Here is a 25,675-nt window from a genome sequence, read left to right on the forward strand (position 1 = left end):
ATCTGAAGAGATACCAATACAGCCGCAGTTTATTATCCTGGAGGCTTCTTAGAATGGTTGTTTCTCTATCAGGGAGGGACCACATGAAGACGACCCAAAATTCAGAACCATCATTTCTAGTTTTAAAAGATCTCACATAAAGAGCTGGCCTCTACTGGAGACCCTTAAGTTACAATTAATTAATAGAGCAATGACTTTGATTTGGTTATTTATACAAGCTTATTATCAAGTTTCCTGCAATATCAAACAAGAACTAGAAATGTCTAGTTTAGATAGGAAGGTAAGAAAAGCACTGATATGAAGATTCTGGTTGAACCATTTCACATGGCATTCAGCAATAACAGGTGCTGATAAAAACTGTAGGCAACAGACATTCCCTGTCTTTTATGAAACATAACTGAGAAAATATATTCAACTTAACAAAGTGACTTTGAGCTGTTTTGTACATCATATGAATCTAAAACTGTCCTGAGTACTTCAAGAATTCAAATGAAAATTTAAAGCTAAGAGCTGATTTTTTAAGGTCAAGACAAACTTCAGTCACCTTCCCTGATCTTCCATTCCTTCCCCAGTACCGCCACTGCTTTCCTTTGACAGCATATCCAAACGCTGGTTGATCTTTGCTATAATGGAGTCAGAGTTTTCAGTGCCCACTGCACCAGTACTATAACTTGCAACTGGCATAGTATTGCCAATATCAGCATTCATTGTCAAGTCCGTAGTTTTAGAGGTGTCCCAGGTGGTGGCGTTGACAGCACCAGCGTCATAGCTGTATGTGGCAGCTGCAGTAGAGGTATTTGTTTGGGCACCGTAATAGTCATAGCCCTCATAGCCTGATAAAAAGGAAAAATACAAGTTGTGGATGCTTTCAGGGCTGCAAGACCGGTGGAAAGTTGTAAATTCAATACTGCATCCATTCTGGTTATGCTGATGTAACCATATGTAAGAGGCATAAATGTTAAGTACTCTATGTATTATTACATCATCAGTAATTGGTCAGGAAGAGCCTCTTGTGGTGCAGAGTGATAAGGCAGGAGTCTGAAAGCTCTGCCCATGAGGCTGGGAGTTCAATCCCAGCAGCCAGCTCAAGGTTGACTCAGCCTTCCATCCTTCTGAGGTCGGTAAAATGAGTACCCAGCTTGCTGGGGGGTAAACGGTAATGACTGGGGAAGGCACTGGCAAACCACCCTGTATTGAGTCTGCCATGAAAATGCTAGGGCGTCACCCCAAGGGTCAGACATGACTTGGTGCTTGCACAGGGGATACCTTTACCTTAATGGATCAGGACGTATGCCTCCATAAAAGAAAACTTATCTGATCTTAAACACCTCAGATGGAGGGCAGGCTACAAGGAACAAACTACACCATCTATATCATTTGGTTATATTGAATATTATATGAAATACTAACACCTCCTTATGCCCCCACTGATTATTCACATTAGTTCCAAAACATATGGCAAAACATTCAATAGGGCATTTCTTAGTGAAAAATAAATCCACAGAGGCAGCAAGTACACTTGAAAACAACATACCTTGCCAACTTGCTGGATTTGTAGCATATGTACCTTGATGAGATAAAAAGACAAAAGTTGTTTACATTAAATGTATCAATTGAGGCAATATTATTATGTTGTATTGTATCAGAAGAAATTATTATTCCTCCTAATTTTAGCAAGTTATATCATTTCTTTCCAACACAATCAAACACCTTCCTCAAACAAATTACAATTTGCATTAGTATTATTTAAGTCCTCCCACAATAAATGAACAATATGTTAAGGTCTTGAAAAGCAACAGCCAAGAAATGAAGCTGAACATACCACCAGTCACTTACTGTTACAGTTCTTTCTCTGTGAAACTCGATGGAATAAATTCAATAGTTTGGGGACTTTCCCATCATCCTTTGAAGCAGGAAATAAGTTGCAATCCCTAAACTCCTCTTTCTGCAGCTGTTCCTTGTCTATTCTGAGACTTTCAGGGTCACAAAGAAACTTACTAAATTATTATTGGTATTAGTAGTATATTTAAATAAAGAGGAACATACTGCAACACTGAAGGCACAGGTAGAAAAGTTTGCAAAGGATAAACCAACAAAGAAGCCCATTCCTTTTCCCCTCATGTGAGAATAACCATGACAAAATGATGGGAGTCAGATCTCCTAGCTCCTATGAAAAGAGGTAATGACATCTGTAATAAAACTGCATCTGTAAGACTGTTTTCTCTTTAAGAAATACACATAAACCTTGATGAATTGAGCATGCTCAACTGAGTTCAAAGACCTTTGTATTTTACTTCATGCCTACCAGGAATAAGACTGCATAGTTCTGAAACTAAATGGTTCAAAGGGAGGCCTAATTAAGGCCTGGAGAACCCCATTCAGTCTCCACAACAGAAAGGGATGAATCATGGGAGAACAAGAAATAAGATGACAGAAAATAATAAAATACGGAAAAAGACAGATCCTACTAGGATCGGGAAAAAAAAACAGCCCGAGAATATTCTCCCCCCTCCCCCCCAATTCAGCACAGGACAAAATAATAGGGAAGGACACTGGCATGGGCTAAGGCCCCATCCTTAACATTAAGACCCCATCCTAGGACATGGAAGCACTGGCTGAGTCTCAGGTTGTCCTGCTCCAATATAACCTTTTATTAGACCAACCCATGGAGGACTGGTGGCAAAGAATAAGGCTTATTTTCAGTAGTCAAAGGCTTGAAGCACTAGGCTTGAAAGAAAGAGCTCTGGGTGAGGCAGAACCTCTCTTCTCTTTGTCAAAGGAGGCCCAAACCCAGAGCTTGCTGAAAAAGGAGGCTGGAGGGCAGCTGGCCTCAGACTCTAAATTGCAGAAGTTGAAGCCTGACAGATGCTCTCAAGTTCCAGACCAAAGGAACCTTCATGATAAGTGACCAGTTCCATTCTCATCTGGAAATGATAGCATAATTTTGATAGTTGGGATGTCCCAACAGTTATGCAAGTATTCCTAGGGTGGCACCATTTAGAAGAAAACAGACATATATCATAGGACATTATGCCTGAAAGCTGCAATGACTGAGGCTGTGTTGCTAGTCTACAAAGGTCTTCCACTGGAGCACTGTGTTGAAGGCAGCAGATGTGGCTGCCCTACACAGTGAGTGTGCCATGAAGTCCATGGGCTTTTATTTCACAGGCTGCCACAATACACTGATTCAGCCATCTGCTTAGTGGTCACTTTCTTGCCCTAAACTATTGGGTGAGATGTTCTCCTGATATGTATTCTAAGGGCCCTCCATAAGATCAAAGTATGCCATTACTTTTTCCCTCAGGTAAGAACAACTGGGGGGAAAGGATGAGAGACAGATTTCCTAGTCCTTATAAAAAGAGGTATTGACTTATGGAATGAAAATTGAGTCTATAAAACCATCTTGTCTTTTTGAAATACACACAAGCCTTGAGCACTGAGTTCCAAGACTCTTGTGGTTGACATAACACCTACCAGGAATAAAACTTCAAAGGTCTGAAATTTAAAGAGACAATAATCTTAATGGTTCAAAGGAAAGTCAAATTAAGGCCCAGAGAACTCCATTCAGTCTTCACAACAGAAAGTGATGAATCATAAGAGGACAGGAAAAAGATAATTCTTTGATGACTATCTTAACTTGGGGGGTGGCTGGAGACAAGAGATTCAAATGGAATGAAGCACAGGCACTTATAAGAGAATTGGCCTGTACATTTTGAGAAAAGCTGTTCTGTAAAAGAATATATCAGATACGGTGGCCTGTATGGTCTTGATAGTCCTGCACCACGGAACACTGTCCATGTCTGTTTAGAGATTCAGACTGTCAAAAAGTTCTTGGGCCTCTTGACAGTCCTCTCTCACCTCATGCTGCCTCCATCCTATTTGGAATCTGAATTAAACAGGCTGAGGCTGAAGATGCTATTTGTGTGCTCTGCTGAATCTTCTACAGAAGGAACATTCAAACTGGAATCAAATCCATGTTTTCTGCTGCTGTTCCAAGGTTTCTGAAGCAGTGGGCTGACTGACCATAGCCTCAGCTTGGTGCTGCTGTCAGTGGGAGCAAAAGAATATTGACAGGGTAGAAGACAGAGCAGATTATTTTCCTTTTTAGAGAACAGGTGTAGACAGAAGGATTGCTAAGGGACAGCTACAAAAGCATAAAATAAGTAAAAAGGTTAAAGCAGAGCTCACAGGTCTCCTTGCTAATTCATCAGAGGCACAAAGAGCAGATTTTGATACCCCACTTTTCACTACACAAAGGAGTCTCAAAGCAGGTTTTGTAGCTAGCTTCAAAGCCCGTTCCTAAGAATGGGCCTTGAAAGGGTCCCCTGGCCCCTGGCCAGGCATCTTAAGGTGGCTTTGGGCCGCAGCTCGCAGCTGGATCAAGTGGGGCGGGCGGGGGCTGGCCAGTTTGTTAGCAGGCCTGGGACAGACCTCCTTAGCAGGCAGTCAGCAGGCCAAGAGGCCCTCGTTAGAAGGCTCAGCCTAGCAGGCCCTCCACCAAGACCCTTTGCCCAGGGCCCTCTCCCTTACCTGCTGCTGGCTCCAAGCACTGAGGTGCGTCTGAGAGCAAAGAGGCTAGAGTCCAGGGACAGAGGGTGGGAGCTGCAGGGGCAATCAGGGTGCAGCTAGCTTTGCTGTCCGGTCACGTTCCACCCCCCCACCCCCAGGCTGTTTCCCAAATATATCATAGAATCATAGAACCATAGAATCATAGAGTTGGAAGGGGCCATAAAGGCCATCTAGTCCAACCCCCTGCTCAACGCAGGATTAGCCCTAAGCATCCTAAAGCATCCAAGAAATGTGTGTATCCAACCTTTGCTTGAAGACTGCCAGTGAGGGGGAGCTCACCACCTCCTTAGGCAGCCTATTCCACTGCTGAACTACTCTGACTGTGAAAAATTTTTTCCTGATATCTAGCCTATATCATTGTACTTGAAGTTTAAACCCATTACTGCGTGTCCTCTCCTCTGCAGCCAACAGAAACAGCATCCTGCCCTCCTCCAAGTGACAACCTTTCAAATACTTAAAGAGGGCTATCATGTCCCCTCTCAACCTCCTTTTCTCCAGGCTGAACATTCCCAAGTCCCTCAACCTATCTTCATAGGGCTTGGTCCCTTGGCCCCAGATCATCTTCGTCACTCTCCTTTCAATTTTATCTACATTCTTCTTGAAGTGAGGCCTCCAGAACTGCACACAGTTCTCCAAGTGTGGTCTGACCAGTGCCGTATACAATGGGACTATGACATATAAAGGAACCATGGATGGATAATACGGTCAGGCTTTCTTAACCATGGTTTCGTGAAACTCTAAGGTTTCTTGATGGCCCTAGAAGGGTTTCCTGAATGGGTGGAAGTTAAAATTTGCTAAACATTTATCAGGTGATACGACCATATATCGTCATATTAACCCTCCCACACCTCCCAAAATGACCAATGATGGGCCTGTATTAAAGACCCAGATTGTATTGTATTCAGACAACAAACTACACTTTTGTTGTGATGAATGAGCCCCAAATCCCGAGCACAGTATTGCATGCTTTCCTTTGCATTCAGAGCCTGAGTCTAATTATGAACTTGGACCTTTTAACAAATCAAGATTCTGTTTTCCTTGTCCCCAAACCAGGATTAGTTTAGAAGCTCAATTTCTTTTCAAAACTTAATCTAAGTAGCACTATCACATACCTTGAGTGTTAGTTGCCTCAGTACCCCAAGTGCCATAACCTGTAGGGGAAATTAAGTAGCTCATTAGCTCAAGCTGAATCTCCACAATTTACTTTGTTCCTCGACCTGCTCTATTTGTTTCAAACATATCAAAAAGTTAATGAATTTTTATTCAAGCTGCAATTCTTGCTACTATTGCTACAACATTAGAAAAAACAATATTTTTAAGTATTTAGAAACCCTACCCCACCTCCTGGTTTGGTCACTATATTCACACAGAAACATAATTTAAATAAACTGCAATTTTGCCACTATTACTGATGAGACAGCATGGAAAGGAAATCCAGGATAACAAGTGATTACAAGTCAGACGTTCTGGTAGTCAATGCATAATACGGTTGCCTTTAAAGTAATTTTTAAGGTACCACACATCTTTTTGTTATTTATAAATTCTGAAGGATATTTTATTCAGGTTCTTGGAACCACACTCATTCTGAGGTCTACACTACTGATTAACTACTAAGTCAGTCTCACTGTTGAATAGACGCAAAGGTTAAAAACATAATCAAGATGTGAAAATCTTAACAGTAGTTCTCAATTTGCACTGTAGCTGAGAGAGGCAAGTAATTCTTCACATGTAGCAGAAACAGGAAATTAAGGAACTCACACTTGAAACTCACTGAAACTCACACTTTTTCTTTCCCTGCTTCTATATAAAGATTACTCTTGGTCTTGTACAGTTATAGGGTTTTATAATTACTGGGTTGGATCCTGCAGGCCACCAGGAGAAAGCACTGAGTGTCTGGGACTCGTGTGTAGTAATAGCCATAACAATCTGGTGGCTATATTAGCTGAGGATAGGGGGAAAATACCTTTTTTGCCCCATCTGGGTGGAACCCTTCACACACAAGAGACAAAAAAGGAATGATTAAATTTGGTGGTTCCAGAGCATTATCATTTCTCTTTATTTTGCGAATATTGCTCTGGCATCTGGACACCACAATGAACCAAATGTTTAATTAATCAAAAATCATGCCCTACTTGATTATCATATATGGAATTAAAACAATATTGTTTGAATTTCACACAGAGAGCAAGCACTAACTGCACCAGCTATCAGTGTATGATTTGATTCAATGTAACATGCTGGTTTTAATACCTGAATCCCTTTACAACTTGGATATAAAGTCCTATAGCTGCAGCTTTCCCCATCCATAAATGAAGAACATTACTTTTAAGAGAATCTTATTGTTATATATAGTATTATAATTTAGAATATAAATTTTATGTAACTCATTATGTAAATATTGGAGGAGATAATGAATGGAAACAAGATATTGAATTGCGAACAGAACAACCATTTGTCTTACCTGTGAAGGGTCCTCCTCCCCAGAGATATAGGAAGGGGTGATTTCCACCCCTCAGTTTAGGGAGGCAGAAACTAACTTTTTACCTTCCTGCTTGGTGAGCGTCACCAAATTCCCCAGTTCGGATAATCCAATAGCTGGAAAAAACACCTACAAACCAACTAAAGACTGATCAACAGGCAAGTCTTAAATCTCAACAGACTGGAAGACTAATAGAAGAAAAAAAAGAGAGTAACACAAACTTAAAATTAGAGTCACTTTCATACCAGCTAATAGGCAAAGAAGGATAAGGCAATGAAGAGGGAGAGATGAAGATGTCTTCCTATACTTCTGGGGAGAAGGACACTTCACAGGTAAGACCAATGGTCATTCTTCCCCAGAGGTGGAAGACATCTTTGGGACCTCTCAGAGCAGCGTCTCTGGGGGGGGGGGCATTGCCCCTACCTGAAATTACTGCTTATATGACTGAGCTACCAAAGACTGAGTCTGCAGCCCAATGCAGATCAACCTTTTGAAATATAGATAGAAATTATAGATAGAAACCATAGATCTTAAACTGTTATCAAAGGCTGTAGCAGCCTCTCAGTAACTAATGGCATATACCATAATCCCTGGTGGACGAGGTACAACACGGCTTTGAAGGCCTCTGTGATCTAACTCTTCCAGCATTTCCTGCTGGTGGGTTAGAATGTTCTCGTGTCCTTATTTGGACTGATGCAAATTCCAGGATGCATTCTGCCTTGCACAACTGAGTTGTCCAGAGCAGGAAGACTTTTGAGGCTCTGCTTATCTCAGGGGAGTACCTCACCCTTGACAATGGATGCTTTGGTTTAGGACAAAATGAGGGAAGGAAGGTTGTTTTATTTATTTTTATTATTAGACTTATATTTGATACCACCCCTCCCAGCCAGCAGACTCGGGGCGGTTGATTCCTGCAAGAGGATGAATTCACCTTGGGCCAGAAGAAGGACTGTTACCAATACATGAAAAACCTTTCTTCAACAACTGCTCTCCCTCAACAGCTATCCATCTACACAGCCTGATGGCGTGTTAATTCTCAGCATCCTAAATGTGCTCTGTCCTGAGGGAGTCTGTCTCCAGCTTCACTTATACTGAATCAGACCATTGGTCTATAACAGGCAGTACAGCCTACTCAGACTAGCAGTGGTTTACCAAGGTCTTAACAACAGACCAGCTACCTCACCTGCTACCAAAACAGTAAACTGAAGATTCCAAGGACAGAAACTGAAATATTACAGATGCACTGGGACACCAATATGGCAATAATAAATCCAGATAGTCCTCTCTCTTCAGTTTGATGTTTTTTAATTCTTACTTCATATAAGTCCCAACACTTTTTGCCTGCTGGCTTTGTCAAGGGACAAATTATTACTGTTTCAGACAAACTTCATATAAGCAAATACTTGTCTCTTGGACAGAGTATAAGGTCATACTCCTAGCTTAATAGCGTTCCAGACGCCAAACTGGGCCTTTCTGTATGACTGGCATAGGCACTAACTGAACTACAACCACTCAAGTAAGGAATCCTGTATCAGACTTGTGATTAAATCACAAGTCTTCCCAGGAATGGCTATCCTGCACTTACAAACTGTCTCTGTGTCCTAGGAGTGCCAAGGCTGGGAATCATCTAAATCAATGGTTCTCAACCCCTGCTAGCCTAGCAAGAAGCCGGCTCCCCTTGCTGAGGCAGAAAAGAACTGGAGAATTTTGTGATACCCACTACTGGAAGCAGGAGGAGGAAAAGTTAGTTTCTGCCTCCCTAACATGAGGGGTGGAAATCACGCAAAGATGTCTTCTGCCTCCAAGGGAGAATGTCAAAACATAATCTAATTTAATGGACTTTTTGAAATGCAACTGTTGTTTGTATTATTAAAGTAGAACATTGTGATTCTAATCTTTTGATGGGACAAATACTTGGTGTTAGGGCAGGAGTTCTGCGTGACATGTTAGTCTACTACATCTGTATCCTCCCTTCATTCAAGGAATACAGAGCATTGTTTTAGTAGTAGTAATAATTCAACTGCAATCACCAGGTAACCTCTAGAATTAAACAAGGCTGTGAACTTTCCTATATCCAAAACAATAGCTTAGCTACATCATCCAAGTGCTCATCTCTTTTCTCCAAACTCCTTTAAAGTGATTTAATATCACAAGTCTTGAGCCCTTCTGTTCTCTGTTTGTAGTATGCAACAGGCTGATATCTCTGCTCTTCAACAGGCGTTCCATAAGACATATTTAACTGCCCCCAAACTCTTCCCATCAACAGTCCCAAACCTTTCTCTGCCATTTATCTGGGCTGTTTTGTCGAGATGAACTCATGAATCTATTGTGTTACAAAAAAACTCCAGAGATATCTCAAAAGACTAACAATATTAGGGAGCAAAGCCTGCTTTAAAAGCAGGCTAGGAGCCTGCAGCACACACCCCCACCACCAGCACAAGGAGAGGGAGGTGGAGAATGCAGTGAAGAAAGGTCGCCAGGGCACTGTTATAGCGGGGCTAGTCATCACACCCTCCAAGCAGCTTTCACCAAGCCAGAGGTAGGAGATTGGGTAAAGGTATCCCCTGTGCAAGCACCAAGTCATGTCTGACCTTTGGGGTGACGCCCTCTAGCGTTTTCATGGCAGACTCAATACAGGGTGGTTTGCCAGTGCCTTCCCCACAGGAGACTGGGAGGCAGCAGCAACCCCCCCCCCTCTACTGCTCACTCTCGATAAGGGGGGCAGCTTGGAGGCAGCAGAAATCCCCCCACAGCACAACGTGTTTCAGCACATGGGGCTGGGAACTGGCAGAGCCTCTCCCAGCCCACCAACACCACTCCTCATCCGACATGGAGGCAGGAAGACAGATGGGCAGCCACCATGGAGGTGGTGTGCGGGCTGTGCAGCCAGTGCGGGCTGTGCAGCAGTGAAAGCCAAGAAGCCGGTATCGGCCCCTAACAGCGGTCAATGTGAGGGGCAGAGGTAGAAAGACAATGCGCATGGGTACCCTGAGAACAGGATGCTGGGAGGCGGCAATAGCCCCTCTACCACCACCAGCTGTCACCATAGGAGGTTTGGATCCAGCTGCTGCCCCCACACCATGTGAGGCCATAGCACACAGTGCTAGGAGTGGGGAGCAGGCCCTCCCAGGAGGTCTCTCAGCACTTCATGATGGTCCTAGATGTGGAGGTGGGCGGTCAGCTGCAGCACACGCTGGCGGCATCCCTTGGCTCTAGTTGGACTGGGAGCCAATGAAAGGGCTGCCATCAACTTAGGTCATGTTTTGTACAATGAATATGTTCTTGAGGAAACTAAATATGCACAACACATATTTCATTGGGCATACATGAAAAGCAATGACCTGAAAGTAAAAATTCAGAGAATTGGTCCAGCCAAAGAGTTGGACATTTCACAGATGCAACTGCAGCCAGTCAGTGCTCCTCAGTAAGTAAATATGATGCAAGAGCTTGTATATGACTAGTATCTGAGAGACTCAGGTTCAAATTTGCCATGAAAGCTTTTTAAGCAACTTTGGCTCATGCATACTGCCTAGTCTGCCTCAAAAGGTTATTGTGAGCATAAAATGGATGAGAAGAAAATCCTGTGTGTTCTTCTAGGTCCCTAATGGGGAGAAAGGTAAGGTATAAATTAATAAAACATGTGTAGCATTTGCATTTTTAGATCCAAGATCCTTAAAGCATGTGATGAAAAGCAGTCTTCAGTAATATGGCTTTATAACAGCACTGTAGTTCAATATTGCTACATCAATTGCATGGAGGGAAAAAAACCCTCTCTTTCTACATTACGGCATTGTGTTTTCATTGACTATGGAGCATAGTAAACTTGTAATATTAAAGTTTCTACTAGAATGGCAACTGATACATAACCATTTGCATCACTAATTATTTCACTGCTGTTCTGTTGGCATGACCTCATCCATGCACTTCCAGAAGCAAAACATCAATCTATCAGAAATACTAGTTTGAAAGCAAAAGATGGAGTGAAGCAAACTGAAGGTTATCTATTGACCAGGGGACAAGCCTGTTGAATTCAGGAATACAACAGGCACTAATAAGTGGGGTGGAGTGGGGTGGGAGAACTCTGAGGTCGGTCATCAGTCCTCCCCCTCCCCCACCGCAGAGATCTGCAGCCTCCAAGCCTCAGAGGGAAGTGGAAGGAGGAGTGGGTGGTCAGGGGTGGTGGATGAAAGGCAGCTGGCTGGCTACTGGACAGACAGGCAAGCCAGTTGAAGGAGGAGGCACTCGGAGGTGGGACAGCCACCCTGAGTGGGTGTTAAGTGTGGCACTTAAGCCATGAGACCACCCTCCTTCTCCAAGGCCTTAACAACAACAAAAACCCTCTCAAAATACCATTCAACTTTATATCTTTGATGGCTTTAGAAACATGGGAGCTGTTGCCAATATTTAAGTTTCTAGCAGGGCTCCCATGTCAACACAAGAAAAAAATGGCCCCTGCATTATGTTATCTGTATGCCAGGACTTGTCCTGACCTCGAAGGCCCAGGCTACCTCGACCTCATCAAATCTCACAAGTTAAGCTGGTTTGGCCCTGTTGAACAAACTTAGAGTCCAGTGGCACCTTTAAGACCAACAAAGTCTCATTCAAGGTATGAGTTTTCATGTGCATGCACACTTCCTCAGATAAAATGTCATGGAATGGAAGTAATCAGTTTGTGCTTCTAGGCAAAGTGTAAGAGTAAATTTACACACAGCATAATGAAAATTCCAGAGATTTCCAAAGAGGAAAAGCCTGCAATTTGGATGTTTTATTCACTTGCGATTGAATTGCATGGGAAACATTTTGTGTACAATAAAGATGTCCACATTAAGAAAATAATGAGCAAATATATAAGGGCTGCTCTGCAAACACAGGCAAAAAAACTCAAATATTACTTGCTTAATAATCCACTAAATACCTTGGCCTGGGTGGCTCAGGCTAGGCTGATCTCATCAGCTTTCAGAAGCTAAGCAAGGCCAATCAACCCTGGTAAGAATTTGGACGTGAGGCTACCAACCTGTAGGGTCGCCATAAATCGGCTGCAACTTGATGCCATTATCCTTCACCAATATACTAGGACTAGCTTCACCTAAGCCAAATTCGCACGCGAGAGACCTTTAAAACCAACTTAACCCTAGCAGAGTGTGTGTGTATGGGGAGAGGAAAGAGCAAGACTACTGAAGCAAGGCTACTGAAGCGGACCGGCCAGATTCTTCCACCGCTATCTGAAAGGCACAACCTTTCGGGGATGCATCCACGCCGCGTAAAAAGGGTCAAGGGGGGCGGGGGGCTGAGAATGACGCTGACGCAGAGGAAAGGCACTGCCTTGACGCCATTTTGTATCGTCTTTGGAAATGCGCCTTAACCCCGCCTTCCTCGCAGAAGAGAGAGCTCAAATCCTCCGCCTCGCATACCAGCCCCCTCACCAATCACCAGGGAAAAACACAGAGAGTCAAGCCCAATAGCCAATCAACATTACCGCTCCTCGGGAGGAAGGGGAGGCGACCGGAGCCCTGCTCAGCTGCCGGCTAAATTACGGCCCCAACAAAGAAACGGTCCTGACGGCCAGAACGCCTTTCGCGCGCTTTTTCTAGCGCTCCCGTTATCTGAGGCAGCTACCTGAGCAGCACTCACCGTATCCCTGATCCATGGCTTCCCCCGCCGTCAACCTATAGCCACGCAAGACGATTCTAAGTCCTTAACCGTGCGGTCATCACTGGCCGCTCATGATTGGGTAGTGCTTGGAGCTCAGTTGTTTCTATTGGTTGCAGTCCCCAAAACCCACCCAGCTGAGTTCCCACGAATGGCTGTTTGTGCAGCTTGTTTCTCTCACTTCCACTCCCATTGGCCCGTCTTCCTTTTCCCTCCAAGCACGGAGGTGGGCAGCGCCGAGCCTCCGTTTAATGGTTCGCTATAGAAATTTCCGGTTCCCAGTTTCAATGAGTCCTCCGTGTAACCATGAAAAGTGGCCACACGAAAGCAGCTAAAGCAGGCGGTGCTCCAGGGTCCCCGTAGCCACAATACTCTGACTTTAGGCCAGGGGGCCCCTTTCAGCCCTATAAGTGCGTCAGCCCTATTAATTATTATTGCCCCGTTAATCATACATCTGAACGCGTCTCCTAAACCTTCCTGGCAATTACCTCCCCCCCCGCCGCGTCTTCTCTCTACCTGCATGTCGGAGTGACACGACTTTCATTATACCTGGTGTGCTTGCACAGGAAATTTTATATCTAGAATCAAACTTTGCTGGTAAGGTGCCACTGGACTCCCAACTTTGTTTTCTAGTGGATGGCCCACAGGAGTGCAAGAGCTTATAATTGACTTCATGGGAAATTACTAGGTCGCGTTGGGGAGCTTCCATGCTACCCGACTGAATCTGTGGGCCTGGCAAATCACCAGGCTTACTAAACCCACTCACTCAGGAGTTATATGTATCCCAAAGCCATGGCTCTTGAGGGCAGAGAACAATATCAGGCAATGCCATTAAAACAGTATTTGCACCCTCTCTCCTGGTTTTCTCTATGATCCTGCTGAGTAGGGGGGAAAGAAGGGGAAATGTAAAATAGAGCTCCTTCTACCCACAGGGCAAATACTGGGTTCAGATAAATGTCCCCATGGACCACTCACTAGTGTGGGAGATGGCTCTGCTCAATAGATCCATCTCTGAATTCAGAACACTGGAGATATTGGCTGGTATGAATAACAGTGTGGAGTTTTTACTGTCCATAACCACTTCCTGGCACAGGCATCTGGAACCTATGCCCTCATTTGTTCAAATAAAATATTGTGGTTGTATTGTTCATTTGAATTGTGCTGGTACAATTAACGATGATACTGGGAAGATTCATAGGCAAAGCACACAGAAATGTCTCCTACAGCTGCAAAGAAAACTGAAGACAGATCCTAACATGACCCTTTAGTTAAGAACTGCTGGCTCAAGTTCCAGCACACAGAGTACCTTGTAGAAACTTTTAGCAGGGAAAAAGCTCTCTGTAGCAGGTCTGCTCATGCAAGTTCCCAAGCAGGACTGCACAAAAGATCACCAACCAATCCTATTTTTCACTTTCTAGCCACATGAATTCATCCCTTATTCCTGTTAATTCAGACGTTTCCTGTACAAGCAATCCAGCTGATTATATTTCCCCTTCATTGTTCTCCCTTTTCCTCTAGTTTTGCATCCCATCACTTTAGGGTATTTAAAATGTGGCTGCAGAGTGTTTGCAGACATGCCAGAAACTCAACTGCAAACATAGCTCTGCTTCTGTACCCACATATGAACAACTTGCACATGGTCCTTCCTGAAACAGCATCTTTATTTGCTGACCTCTAAAGACTATAAATCTATGTACATATGGGAAAAGGCTTAGCTGCCTTTCAGTTTTATTGGCAAGGTTTTCAGAGCAAATCAAGTTGGGCTTTTTTTTTGTCCCCTTTCAAATTTTGTGGTATTATACTAACAGATCCTCTATTGGAACCAACATTTTAAAGATTTGGGAGTATAGGACAATGGTTCCCAGCATTTCTGGTATGGCGACTCAGAAGTCAAAATGTACTGGGAAGGGTGACCCATCCAGGGTTGGTCTGGTTGTGGGGGTACCCTAGATTAACTATGACCTCTGCAGCCATCCATTATCTATAGTGGCTAAGCAGAAACCAAACACTGTATTAAGGAGCAGCTGCAACCACTATGAACTCAGAGTGTTTGCCTTTGTGGTTACATTCCAGCTTTTGTCCATCCTCTCCTTCTCCATTACTCTCTCTAATCCCCCCTAAGATTCTGAAACAACTCTAGTAAACATCAAGACACATTTTACTTCAACATGTACATGCAGTAAAGAAAAGAAAATGCCAAATACTGTACAGAATATACTGTTTCTAAGATCAGGTCTTGAGTCCCAAAATACAAGACAGCAACAGAAAGAACAGACACAACCCACTTTCAGAGACTTCGCAACCTACTTCTGGGTTCCCAACCCACAGGTTGGGAAGAACTTTAGGAAACCAAATAACCACTTTTTTATATCTGAAGGAACTCCATAGGAACTATGCCTGAGCCATAACTGATGTCTGGTCTACCATGCAAAACAAAAAACAAAAACGGGGTGGTAGGCTTCAGGGCATGGCGAGGGATGATAGCAGCAGCAAATGCTAGCATTTTACGTTTCTGGCCAATCACATGCATTGATCTGGTGGTCATTTCTGCTTCTGAGTAAAACTGCAAGACATTTCTATTTGAGCTGGGATTTGTGGTCTGGAACTGGTTACTACATTGGTTAAGTTTTTAAACATGTGTCCATACCATCACTTAAAACTTTAGCTGATTGCATTTCTTTACTGGCTAATTTTGAACTCTAGTCACAGTTAAGTTTACTAGTGACAAGCAAACAAAAAATTCCCAGTTATCGAGAAAATTCATTTTGAATATGGAAAATAATTGTACTTCCTTGAACTAGGCAAATAAATTGCTTTATTTGATAAAAAGGTCTGTACCTCAGTAGCTTTGATTAGAGAGCAAGTTTGGTGTAGTGGTTAGAGTGTGGACTGCTAATCTGGCGAGCCAGGTTCGATTCTGCACTCCCCCACATGCAGCCAGCTGGGTGACCTTGGGTTCGCCACGGCACTGATAAAACTGTTCTGACCGGGCAGTGATATCAGGGCTCTCTCAGCCTCACCCACCTCACAGGGTGTCTGTTGTGGGGAGAGAAAAGGGAAGGCAACTGTAAGCCGCTTTGAGCCTCCTTTGGGTAGAAAAAAGCAGCATATAAGAACCAACTTTTCTCCTTTTTCTTACTCTAACGTGTTAAATATTTTACTAGAAAAATCCCATACCCATCACTATTAAAACAAAAATTTGATACCACCATTCTATTCCCAATTTATTGGCCTTAATACTACATTGCAGGCTGGTGGGCCAGAGAACCATTAAAGACAATAGGATGTAAGCTCTTAACTAAATTTTAGTCCAATGCTTGATGTAATATAGCCCATTTCCACTGCTGAGTTTACCAAGCAATGATTACAATCTGAAAGAAGCTGCCAGTCATGGCTTTCAGACCCCACAGAATCTGTACAAAATTATATATATATGACCAAATCTGTAATTATAATAAATTACTGACAATTTTTTTAATCATTGCTGGGAAAATCACATCTTGATTTAAATCAGTTTTATAGACACACTATAATTGACAAAGAATATAACTGATATAAAACTGACATATAGTACAACACAGATATGATGTGCAAAAGGCTACTTTGTCATTTGAAGGAAGCGGAATGTATATAGATCATGAACAACATTACTGAAGATAAACTAGGAATGTTACAAAGATCAGAAAAGATGCCTTTTAAAAAATTGCAAAGGAAGTTTTTATCAGGTATGGTTTTTCACATCACATTGTTTAAGTGACAGAAACAGCCATTTGAGGCTTTTCACTTTCATGTAATTTTCACTTTCACGTAACTGATTTTCAATTTCTGCTTGATTTCAAATGTCTACAATCCTAATCCTAATCCAATGTTTATTGGACGTTCCATCATGTTGACTGCATGGATTTACACAGTGTAATTCACCTTGACTCTCACTGAAAAAGGAGGACTCAAATAACATCAGTAGAAAAAAGTTTTGGAAATATGTTGTTTTTTCAATCTGTAAGAGAGACTTAGCATGTTACTAATGAGAAAATAGCACATTTGTTACAGTACAACACTAGGATAAGGACCATGCCATAATCTGCCTATCCAAACATTACATTCCCAGTCTACATTTCTGGAACAGACAAGTCCATCTTCTTTGATCCACAAACATCAAAATTAGAGTATGGTAAGTAAGAATTGGGAAGAAAATACAAGCTTTGAGGAAATCATTCACAGCCTTTAAAGGTACAAGAGCCCCTCAGATCTCTTGTCCCAGCATGAAGTCATTGCTGCATACAAGAGTATGAGACACTGGCCACCTTCCTTCCCTGGCTATTTTCTTCTGCTTACTCTGGTCCCATTAGATTGGGTAAGCAGTAGGATCTTCTAGTACCTTGTATCACTAGTATGCCTATCACCCCTCAAGCTGTCTCCAGCTTCACAGCTTTTTAATATAGCAATACTACAGGAACTAGTTAAGTCAACCACTGTAGCAGCAATTTTCTTTGTAACCCCTCTAGCACCAGCAGTTACCAGTTCCATTAAATTAAGGAGTATAAAGAAAGAATTCTATTAAATGCAGCTTTTCCCAACAAGTGACAAGAAAAGCTGTCTAATATTTTTATTAAGTAATCTTTTAATATGTAAGAACCAATATGGGTAGGATTTAGAAGCATATTAACACTCCCATGATATAGATGCAATAATATGATGTGTATACAAGTTTCATCTATGCCTTTTGAGGTTCCCACCCATAAGAGTTCCATCTTTCCTAAAGCAGTAAGTCAGCAAAACAGTCAAAAGACCACTTAACTTGGAGGGTAGGTAGTCTAGAAATGAAGATGTCACATAACAGTTCTGGCTGCTTCACTAGTTGTATGCAAATTCAAGGAAGATTTCCACTGAATTTATGCATGAAAGCCAATATCCCAAACATGTATGTGTACACAAACAAGTCTCAGTAACCTGGATGGAAATTATCACTAAATATTAACTGGTTGCAGCCAAGGAATTTCAGTTAGCAATATAGTAATCTGAGAACAAGTCCCAATGAACTTGGGGAGAAATGTTAGTGTAAGCAAAGTATGAAAACAGAACAGCTAAGTGAGGAAAAACAGTCAAAGGAATGTTTATGCACCTCGATATGCCCAGCTAATGTCTCCCTACCTATTAGCATAAAGACAAAGATTTTGTTTGTCTGCTCTGTAAGCATGAGCAAATTCACTCAAATATAAATTCACTGAACTGAAATAACTCAGGACTGTATTATTAGCGTAGTAATGTGTGGTTAGCACTGTTTTTTTAGGATTATATTTGAACCTTAAAATGAATGCCCATGCTCGAGCAACTATGTTACACAAAATGAGTACTGGAATTTAATATCTTTCTGCAACCCACAACCATTGGTATCAATACTATAGGCTGCAGAAAGTTGTTACGTTCTAATGATATTAAGTGCATATTTCAGAGATCTTTTCAAGCAGTTGATAACAAGGGGCAGAACTTTGGCTATATAAGTACTAGCAATTCGTCACGACTGGTTACTGCCAGAATAATTAGTGAAGTACTGTTCCTGAGTAGCTAAATTTGTTCTAGAACTTTCTTTCTTCACACAGCTAACACACTAAATCCGGAACTGCGCCCTGTTCCCCATGAAGTCCAGTTAGATATCTAGATAGGAGCACCATGCTGCAATGTTTCATTATTCCAAACATACACAGAGTTTGTTTTTAGGGACATCTACAAGTTGCTCATACAAGATATAGCCGTTATGAACAAAAATCAGACATTTGGGAAAGCTATACTTCAAGCTTGTTCAAAACTTATTTGATTGGGTACACTGCCTTTTGCTTTTTACTCACAATGCTTTTTTCGCACTCATCAGATGCTCAAGGGTGTTAAGGAAGCAGGAGATTATGAGGCAGCAAGGCCTCCCATCCCAGAACTCCAATACCAGCTTTGATCACCCTTCTCTTTAGTGTAATGCAGCACGTTATCAACCGCATAGGTTCATAAACCTTTTCCATTTTCGCTGCTCAATTCCCACAGAATGAATGTACATAAAGAGAAACAGAAGGGTAATCAACCAAGGATCAAAAGCAGCGCAGCTGCACAGTGATTGCTTTGCAAGTGAGTCCATGGCAGGGAGACAAGGGCTGCAGTTGGCCTATCATACCCAGGTTCAGTTCAATTAGAATCTAGAACTGAACAGTGCAACAGAATTGGACTCCAAAAGCATGAATTGTAGGAAGCTTCAGAATAAGACAACTGCCAAAGAGCTCCATTGTTAAGGGAATATTTAATGTTTCTGTAACACTCTCCATCAGTAGATTTCATACAGACTACCACAGCCTTCATTTATAGAACAGCAACCTTTATGCCTCTGAACAAAGTCAGGGCAAAACTTTAGAAGGAACAATGCCTTTGAAGAGTGTACCAGGCTGCAGCCCTCCCTTCTATACATCCAACACCTTGCTGCTGCTTTTAGAACCCCACACACATTAAGAAGGCCTAAAATAGTGCTTTCTCTCTAGCCACTAGAACTATTTACTCTTTTAAAAGAGCACTGCAGAACTATTGTGCTGACTCCAGGTATTTGTTGAATACTAAAAGTAAAAAGGTAAAGGTAGAAGAGAAGAATGCTACAGCTGCATGGAAGTTATTCTGACTGCACAGAATTTAAAACTCAGAATTCTGCCTTCGATGTTTCTAGGCAAAAAATGAATAGGAAACAAAAGATTTTTTTCAACTATATACAAAATTAGGGGCGGGGAAGGAGAAGATTAGGGGACACTTATTCCCTAGGGTTGTAGCATAGAACAAGCAGAATAACACAGTTTGGTTTTATTTACTCAAAAAAGGGTGGGGAGATATCTTCCTAGCACAAAGCCACCTAGAAATTGTACTGCACAAAACCTAGCTAATACAATGAAGGTCTGATTTAAAAAAGCTAATTTCCAAAACACTTTACAGATAAAGGCTTTTAAGTGCTGTAACTAGGTGAAGATGTAGTCAATGAGAACCAAAAGCCGCGTGCCATGTAGTGTCACAAATACAGTTATGGTTTTAAAAGTTTTAATGCAGAATCTCCAGTGTCAGCCTTCTTTGAACATTCACTCATCAGGTGGTTCCAGCTCCTCTGAAGGTATAATTCCTTTTCTTTCTTCCTCAGATTCTTGCTCCTGCTCAGCAGCAGGGGCTTCCTGGGACGTGTTCAAGTTCCAGTCCTCCATCTGTCCCGATTCTTCTCCTACCCCTTCTTCTTCTTCACCCTTATTTTCTGCACCACTTTCTTCAACTGGATTTTCTTCATTCAGATTGTCTCCCCCTTTGGTTTCCTCATCAGCCTTGTTTCCTTCACCTTCAGGTGCTCCTTCCTCCATGTTCCCACTAGTTCCTGCCTCACCTTCCTCATGTTCCTCTTTCTCTTCTGGGTCATCTGTGAAAGGATTCTCACCCTGCAAACATGATAGAGCCAAAGAGCATCCACTGTTAAGACATATTCACTCCTTGCATTGCAAAGAATTGCATGCAAATGGCTGGTTGAGAACAATTAATAGTATAGCCTATGAAAATAATTTGTCCCAAGTATTGTGCTAACAGGAGCTTGAAAGAGATGTATATGAGATCTTTGGATTGTAGAGGCTAACAAAACATGGGGGAAGTGGAGGATAGGGTGCAGAGAAATCTGTAGAGCGGAGAGAAGAGAACTTGCACTGGGAGATGCAGTGAGAACCTCCATGCTATGAGTTAGAGAGCAGGAACTAACAGAAAGGAATTCAGAAAGTGGTACCAAAAGAGAAATTGAGGCTAGCCCATCTAAATCACCCTTCCCCAATTATTCTAGTGTTGAAGTTGACACAAACAGGTTTTCCCTAGTTAGCAAATGTTTCTTTCAGAAAATGAGAAATTCAGGGTCTTATAACAAACTAGAAGACAGTAGCACAAACCAGTTACTTCTACCAGTAAGAATTGCCAGCTTGTCTACTCCCCGCTGTCTCCCAGCAGCGAGAATGTTCTCTGTATTCTGTCAGCTCTATGTCCAAGAAGAATGGACCTATGTAATAAACTGCAGCATGGGATTGTAGATATCAGAATAGATCACACAACGTACTAAACTTCTGCAAACCATAGCTTGGAATTCTGGGTTGATGCCTCCCGATAAACCTTATTCTTTATTATCTTACTGATGCCACAAATAAAAATGGTCTCTTTATCTGAATGTTGCCACAGCAGGGTGACCTCCAGAGCCAGCTTGGACTAGTAGTTAAGAATGGCGGCTTCTAATTGGGCAAGCCGGGTTTGATTCTCTGCTCTTCCACATGCAGCCAGCTGGGTGACCTTAGGCTTTTAACAGTCCTGTTAGTATTGTTCTGACTGAGCAAGCCTGTCAGAACTCTCTCAGCCCCGCCTGCTTCACATGGTGTCTGATGTGGGGAGAAGGGAAGGCAATTGTAAGCCACTTTGAGACCCCTTTGGGCAGTGAAAAGTGAAGTATAAAACCAAATCCTCTTCTTCTTCCTCAAAAGGTATAGCCAAAAAAAAAAGGCATTACTTTACCTTGAGATATCGTTCCAGTTTCTTGCTGATGAGCTTATTGTTAAGAATACTTCTTGCAACTACTAATGATGATTTCTTGGACTGTTCCATCATAGCCTAGAAGAAAAACATCCAGAGATGTCATGGCCTATGTATGTATATATGTATATATATAATATGTGTATATATATGTATATATATATAATACAGTGCTATCTTCTCTTAAGAGCAGACTCATCTCAAGGGAGTAGAGATGTAAAACTTCTGGAAATTTTGAAGTCAATGGGGAAGATATATTATTCTCCCCAAAATAAAGAACATTTCAAGAAAAACTGCAATATATGGTATACTTGTTTACTGAAGGAATTTTATTGCTTTAATATAAAAAGCACTATGCATAACTCAGCTCATACAATTACAATATCTGATATATTATAATGTTTAAATATAAAGGTCTATTTTCCACAAACACAATGAACATACTTAATACAAGAAAAGACAGCGAGACACTGAACTCTATGCTACATTAGCACAACTCATTCCAGGTTTTGCCCTCTGAGAAGTAGGACAAACAAAACATTGGGCTGGAGCCAGCTCAGTAATGACCCAACTTTGTAGCTTTCCTCATCCCCCAACAGTCCTTTCTGACTCCAGGAAAGTCTGGAGGAAAGGTTGCAGGAACAAGGAGTCAAACTCACTCCCTTCTTACTTTTCTATCAGCAGAGCTCCATTCACAGAAGAGGTGGGAGGGGACCATTTTTGCACCCTCCCCTCTCTCCACTGAACCTTCCTGACCTATCAGGCTATTACTTCATGTAACCCCAGCAATAAACTTGGGGTCAGAGGAAATCCTGGGAAAATCTGCTGCTGTCACTGAGATACAACCCATTTAAAAAACAAATAATAAAGGCAGCCTTAAATGACAATACAATCAGAATAGAACTCACCATGTAGAATATTTAAAACATTTGAGTTCATTGTGCATGCATTATCACATACTTGATTAAAGTATTAATTGAATACAAAAGCATACAAATACTTTTGAAAAAGTTTTAATATTTACAGAACAAAGAAATCATCATTTCAACATGTATGAGTGCCTGCCCTGTACAAAACAAAAAATAAACAAGGGAAGCTAGGATACAGTTCTGTACAAATCTAAGGGTAATTCCAGTTTGCAAAAAACACTAAATGTAAAAACACCAAAAAATGCTTTGAGAGTAGCCCTCTACCTTTCAGCAATTGTGAGTAGGAATGGACATGAATTGGCTCACAAACTAAAATTGGGGATGAATTTTGACCAGTTTGTAAATTGAAGTTTGTGGCAGGTCAATCAATATGAACTTCCCATCTGTTCATAGACGTTCACGAGCAGATGCAATTCCAGACTCACTGTCTACACTCAAGCTAAATGTTTACCCAAGGGACAAAACTTGGAGGGCATTGTAGCGTATCTGGGGGTGATCCTGTCTCTAGCATGCACAGAATCCATACTATAAACTCCTGAACCTATGCCTTCCAAAATGACAATCTGTTATTGAAGGTTCCTCCAGAAAAGTGTTTTCTAAGGACATTACAGATACCTCCCCAGAAAGCACATCCTTGGGGGGAAATTCTTTGATGGGTGGTAACTCTGAATATGTAAATCCAATCCTCATCAAACTTGGACAGGCAGCTGGAGATCTCATCTGAGTTTGGTGTCTCTCTAGCTTGCACAGGATCTGTTCTACTGGGCCACAAACTGAACCTGTTAGTTTGGCTGCTTAAAGTGAATGTGTTTGTGGTTTGCAAACCTGGTAAGCCGCAAGCCAAATTTCCTCAGTTCATCCCCATCCATAAATTTAGGTCTGTATGTTCACAAACTTTGCTGGCAAAAAGGAGTTAAGAGAATACATCAAGTTGCTTGAGAAACCCAAGATGCCATGAGAAATTGTGATAGCAACAGCAATGTCAACTAGGAGATGCAGAGGCTCAAGGTGGCTACGACTTTGGCATTAGCATGCTTCTCTACGCCTCTTTCACTTTGAGAAGAAAGTCAATTCGGTCAATATGAGCAGTGAATATCTAGGAAGATGGCACTGCAGTGACCACGTAAAGGAATAAATGAAATCTTTAATCGAGATTCTAGCCAAACCAAGAGCCATCTAAGGAGGAAGGCTAAAGGGAAATAAATTAATTCTATGATATGGCAGTCCTTAAACTATTTTAGAGTCACACCAGCTCTCTATGTTGCATATATTAAATGAAAACATACTTTCTTAGCTGGTTATTTTAGCAGGTATCATTCCTTTTAAGCTGCTAATACAAGAAAAGTACAAGCAGGAAGCAACTGACCAACACTGCTCAATGGGGTTTCTGGTACTTAGCAGATGAATACTCACTCTGCGGTTGTGGTTATGATCCAGAGACTTCAAATGTTTTTGGATAATTCCATACTGCATTGGAATGAAGAGGTCACATGCAACACAGTGAGCAGCCTCCACCTTTTTTACAAAGTGTTCCATACCTATATCTGAAAAAAGGTTAGAAAAATCTCATTCTGCTGTAGAATATGCTTTCTATCATAAGCAACAATATTTCCCATACCAGGCAAATTATCTGTACTCAGCCTCTAGAGTTCTCTGTACTAGGTTGCAACTGTATGGAATGAACAGAATAGCAAGAATAGAACAAAAATGTAAAGTAACTGAAGCTCCTACTGCATGCTCCTACATGCACACCTAAGAATACTACTTTCTAAAACCAAAGTCTGTATCTGTATGTAACACCACCTCCATTAAAGCATACTACTTATTTAGAAATTCACTGCTACAATTGCTTCCAAGGTGCCATATCAACATAATGCCTTTCTAAAGAAGACAGTATAATGTAGATTCCTAATATCTTTGGCAAGTCTTCGTTGGTGCACTGGAAATTCTTATGGAAGAAACTGGAGCAGATCTCTGAGCTGTAATTCAGTTCACATACTTTACTGCTTAACTTTTAGAACAGCCTTCACACACAAAGCTATACATCAGTCACAAAATAATACATACCCTGAGTAAGATCTTGGTCTTTATAGATCTGTTGTATAACTGCATTAATATCTTCAATTGCTTTACGACGTTCTTCCGTTTTTTTTGTCTTGTTAGCTACATATTCCTGCATTGTAGAAGACCTTACTATAAATACTGAAGGCAATGTTGAGGAGGCAGAACATATCTTACTGGTCAAATGGCACACATATAATGATTAGACCACAGTGAAGGTTTTTCTGACCATTTAGTTACCCCCCCTCTCACTCCAAGAAATACATTTTCATGCCTAATCTGTTCCATCAGTCTCACTTCTTCCTAAGAATTAAAAGCAAAACTGTGAGGTGGATGGGTAGCATAAAGATAAATGAAAGCAAAGGTAATGTAGAATAAAAATGGTGAGGTCAGGATCGCTGAAGTCTGACACCATCAAATTTGATTCCCAAAACTCTTTTTGGTTTACATGAAATATTTCCAAATTCAGTGCTACAGATGTCAGAAAACAAAGGGAAAACAGAAGGCAACTGCTCAAAAGAGGCCCACCTGAAGGAAGTCAGCTGTCTGCTGGGGCAACTTGGTTCCAACAAATTTAAAGTGCTCCTTGTGAAACTTGCTCTCCAAATGATTGGTCATCTCATCCTCATAGAATGTACGATATTTGCACAATGAACACACAAATTGAATCCTGCTTAAGGCACAAAGAATGATAAATGTTGGTATCCATCTTCTTTGGGGCTTTATTTGATAAAAACTTATGATAATTCCCTCTTTTGGGGCTGGAAGATTGGAATATTCCCAAGTAGTAGCAATGATTACAGTTTAAATAGTGTGTGTGTGTGGGAGGGGGGCTTAAAATGAGATTTGTCATAGTGATCACTTGTTAAAGGTAGTCAATCAGGAAATGTCTTTGTTTTTGCTTTACAAAATATGGTAACCCTGTTTTAATACAAAGGTTTGTTGCAGGACCTGTTTCTGCAGGATGATTTTCAAAAGCATCTACTTTACTTTTGGTCATATATGTGGCTGCACTCCAAATCAACTACAATGTATTAAGCAATATTATATTCTTGTGACTCCTGTTTACAAATTGTGGAACAGCTGATTGGCATGAGTAAACTAGTTAGACTATCACCCATATCCAACACTCAACTAAGCTGAACAATATGGAATTCTGCAGTGATATTTACAATTGGAGTGGCACCAGTCCAGATTTTTAAAATGCATTGTACTTACTATGTCAACTCTAGAAACTACAATAAAATTCAACCTTCAGCAGACTGTCAAGTTGGGTAACACTATATTATATAGGGAGAAATGTTAAAAACAGTGAACTCCACTTTGACAACACAAGAGGATAACACATTATCCCAGTCCCATGCTATAACCACTAGTACAGAGTTGCCCAACATGGCACTGTGGAAGCCATGATGCCCGCCAGTAC

The 25,675-nt window shown here is 41.6% G+C and overlaps 2 protein-coding genes across 6 annotated transcripts in view; both read right to left on the minus strand.

The window, feature by feature from the left end:
- Positions 1-12,792, minus strand: part of AKAP8 (A-kinase anchoring protein 8) — a 30,905-nt gene extending 18,113 nt beyond the window's left edge. The window contains exons 1-4 of one of the 3 annotated variants that reach the window (XR_013229350.1): positions 12,680-12,792; positions 5,682-5,720; positions 1,535-1,567; positions 545-833 (exon numbers count right to left, since the gene is read on the minus strand). Coding sequence is in view for 2 of the 3 variants with exons in the window: in XM_077327449.1 (XP_077183564.1) it covers positions 545-833; positions 1,535-1,567; positions 5,682-5,720; positions 12,680-12,695 (377 nt within the window). In the remaining variant the exon portion in view is untranslated. The remainder of the gene's footprint in view (positions 1-544; positions 834-1,534; positions 1,568-5,681; positions 5,721-12,679) is intronic. The other 2 variants (XM_077327449.1, XM_077327448.1) reach the window with 2 other exon arrangements.
- A 6,169-nt stretch (positions 12,793-18,961) lies between these two features.
- Positions 18,962-25,675, minus strand: part of AKAP8L (A-kinase anchoring protein 8 like) — a 28,081-nt gene continuing 21,367 nt past the window's right edge. For 2 of the 3 annotated variants that reach the window (XM_077327450.1, XM_077327451.1), the window contains exons 9-13: positions 24,778-24,922; positions 24,256-24,361; positions 23,602-23,732; positions 21,242-21,337; positions 18,962-20,139 (exon numbers count right to left, since the gene is read on the minus strand). In XM_077327450.1, coding sequence (XP_077183565.1) covers positions 19,795-20,139; positions 21,242-21,337; positions 23,602-23,732; positions 24,256-24,361; positions 24,778-24,922 — 823 coding nt within the window. In that variant the 3' untranslated portion in view covers positions 18,962-19,794. The remainder of the gene's footprint in view (positions 20,140-21,241; positions 21,338-23,601; positions 23,733-24,255; positions 24,362-24,777; positions 24,923-25,675) is intronic. The other variant, XM_077327452.1, reaches the window with a different exon arrangement.

The sequence above is a fragment of the Paroedura picta genome, chromosome 3 (genome assembly GCF_049243985.1).
Source record: "Paroedura picta isolate Pp20150507F chromosome 3, Ppicta_v3.0, whole genome shotgun sequence".
In the NCBI taxonomy this organism is placed as follows: domain Eukaryota; kingdom Metazoa; phylum Chordata; class Lepidosauria; order Squamata; family Gekkonidae; genus Paroedura; species Paroedura picta.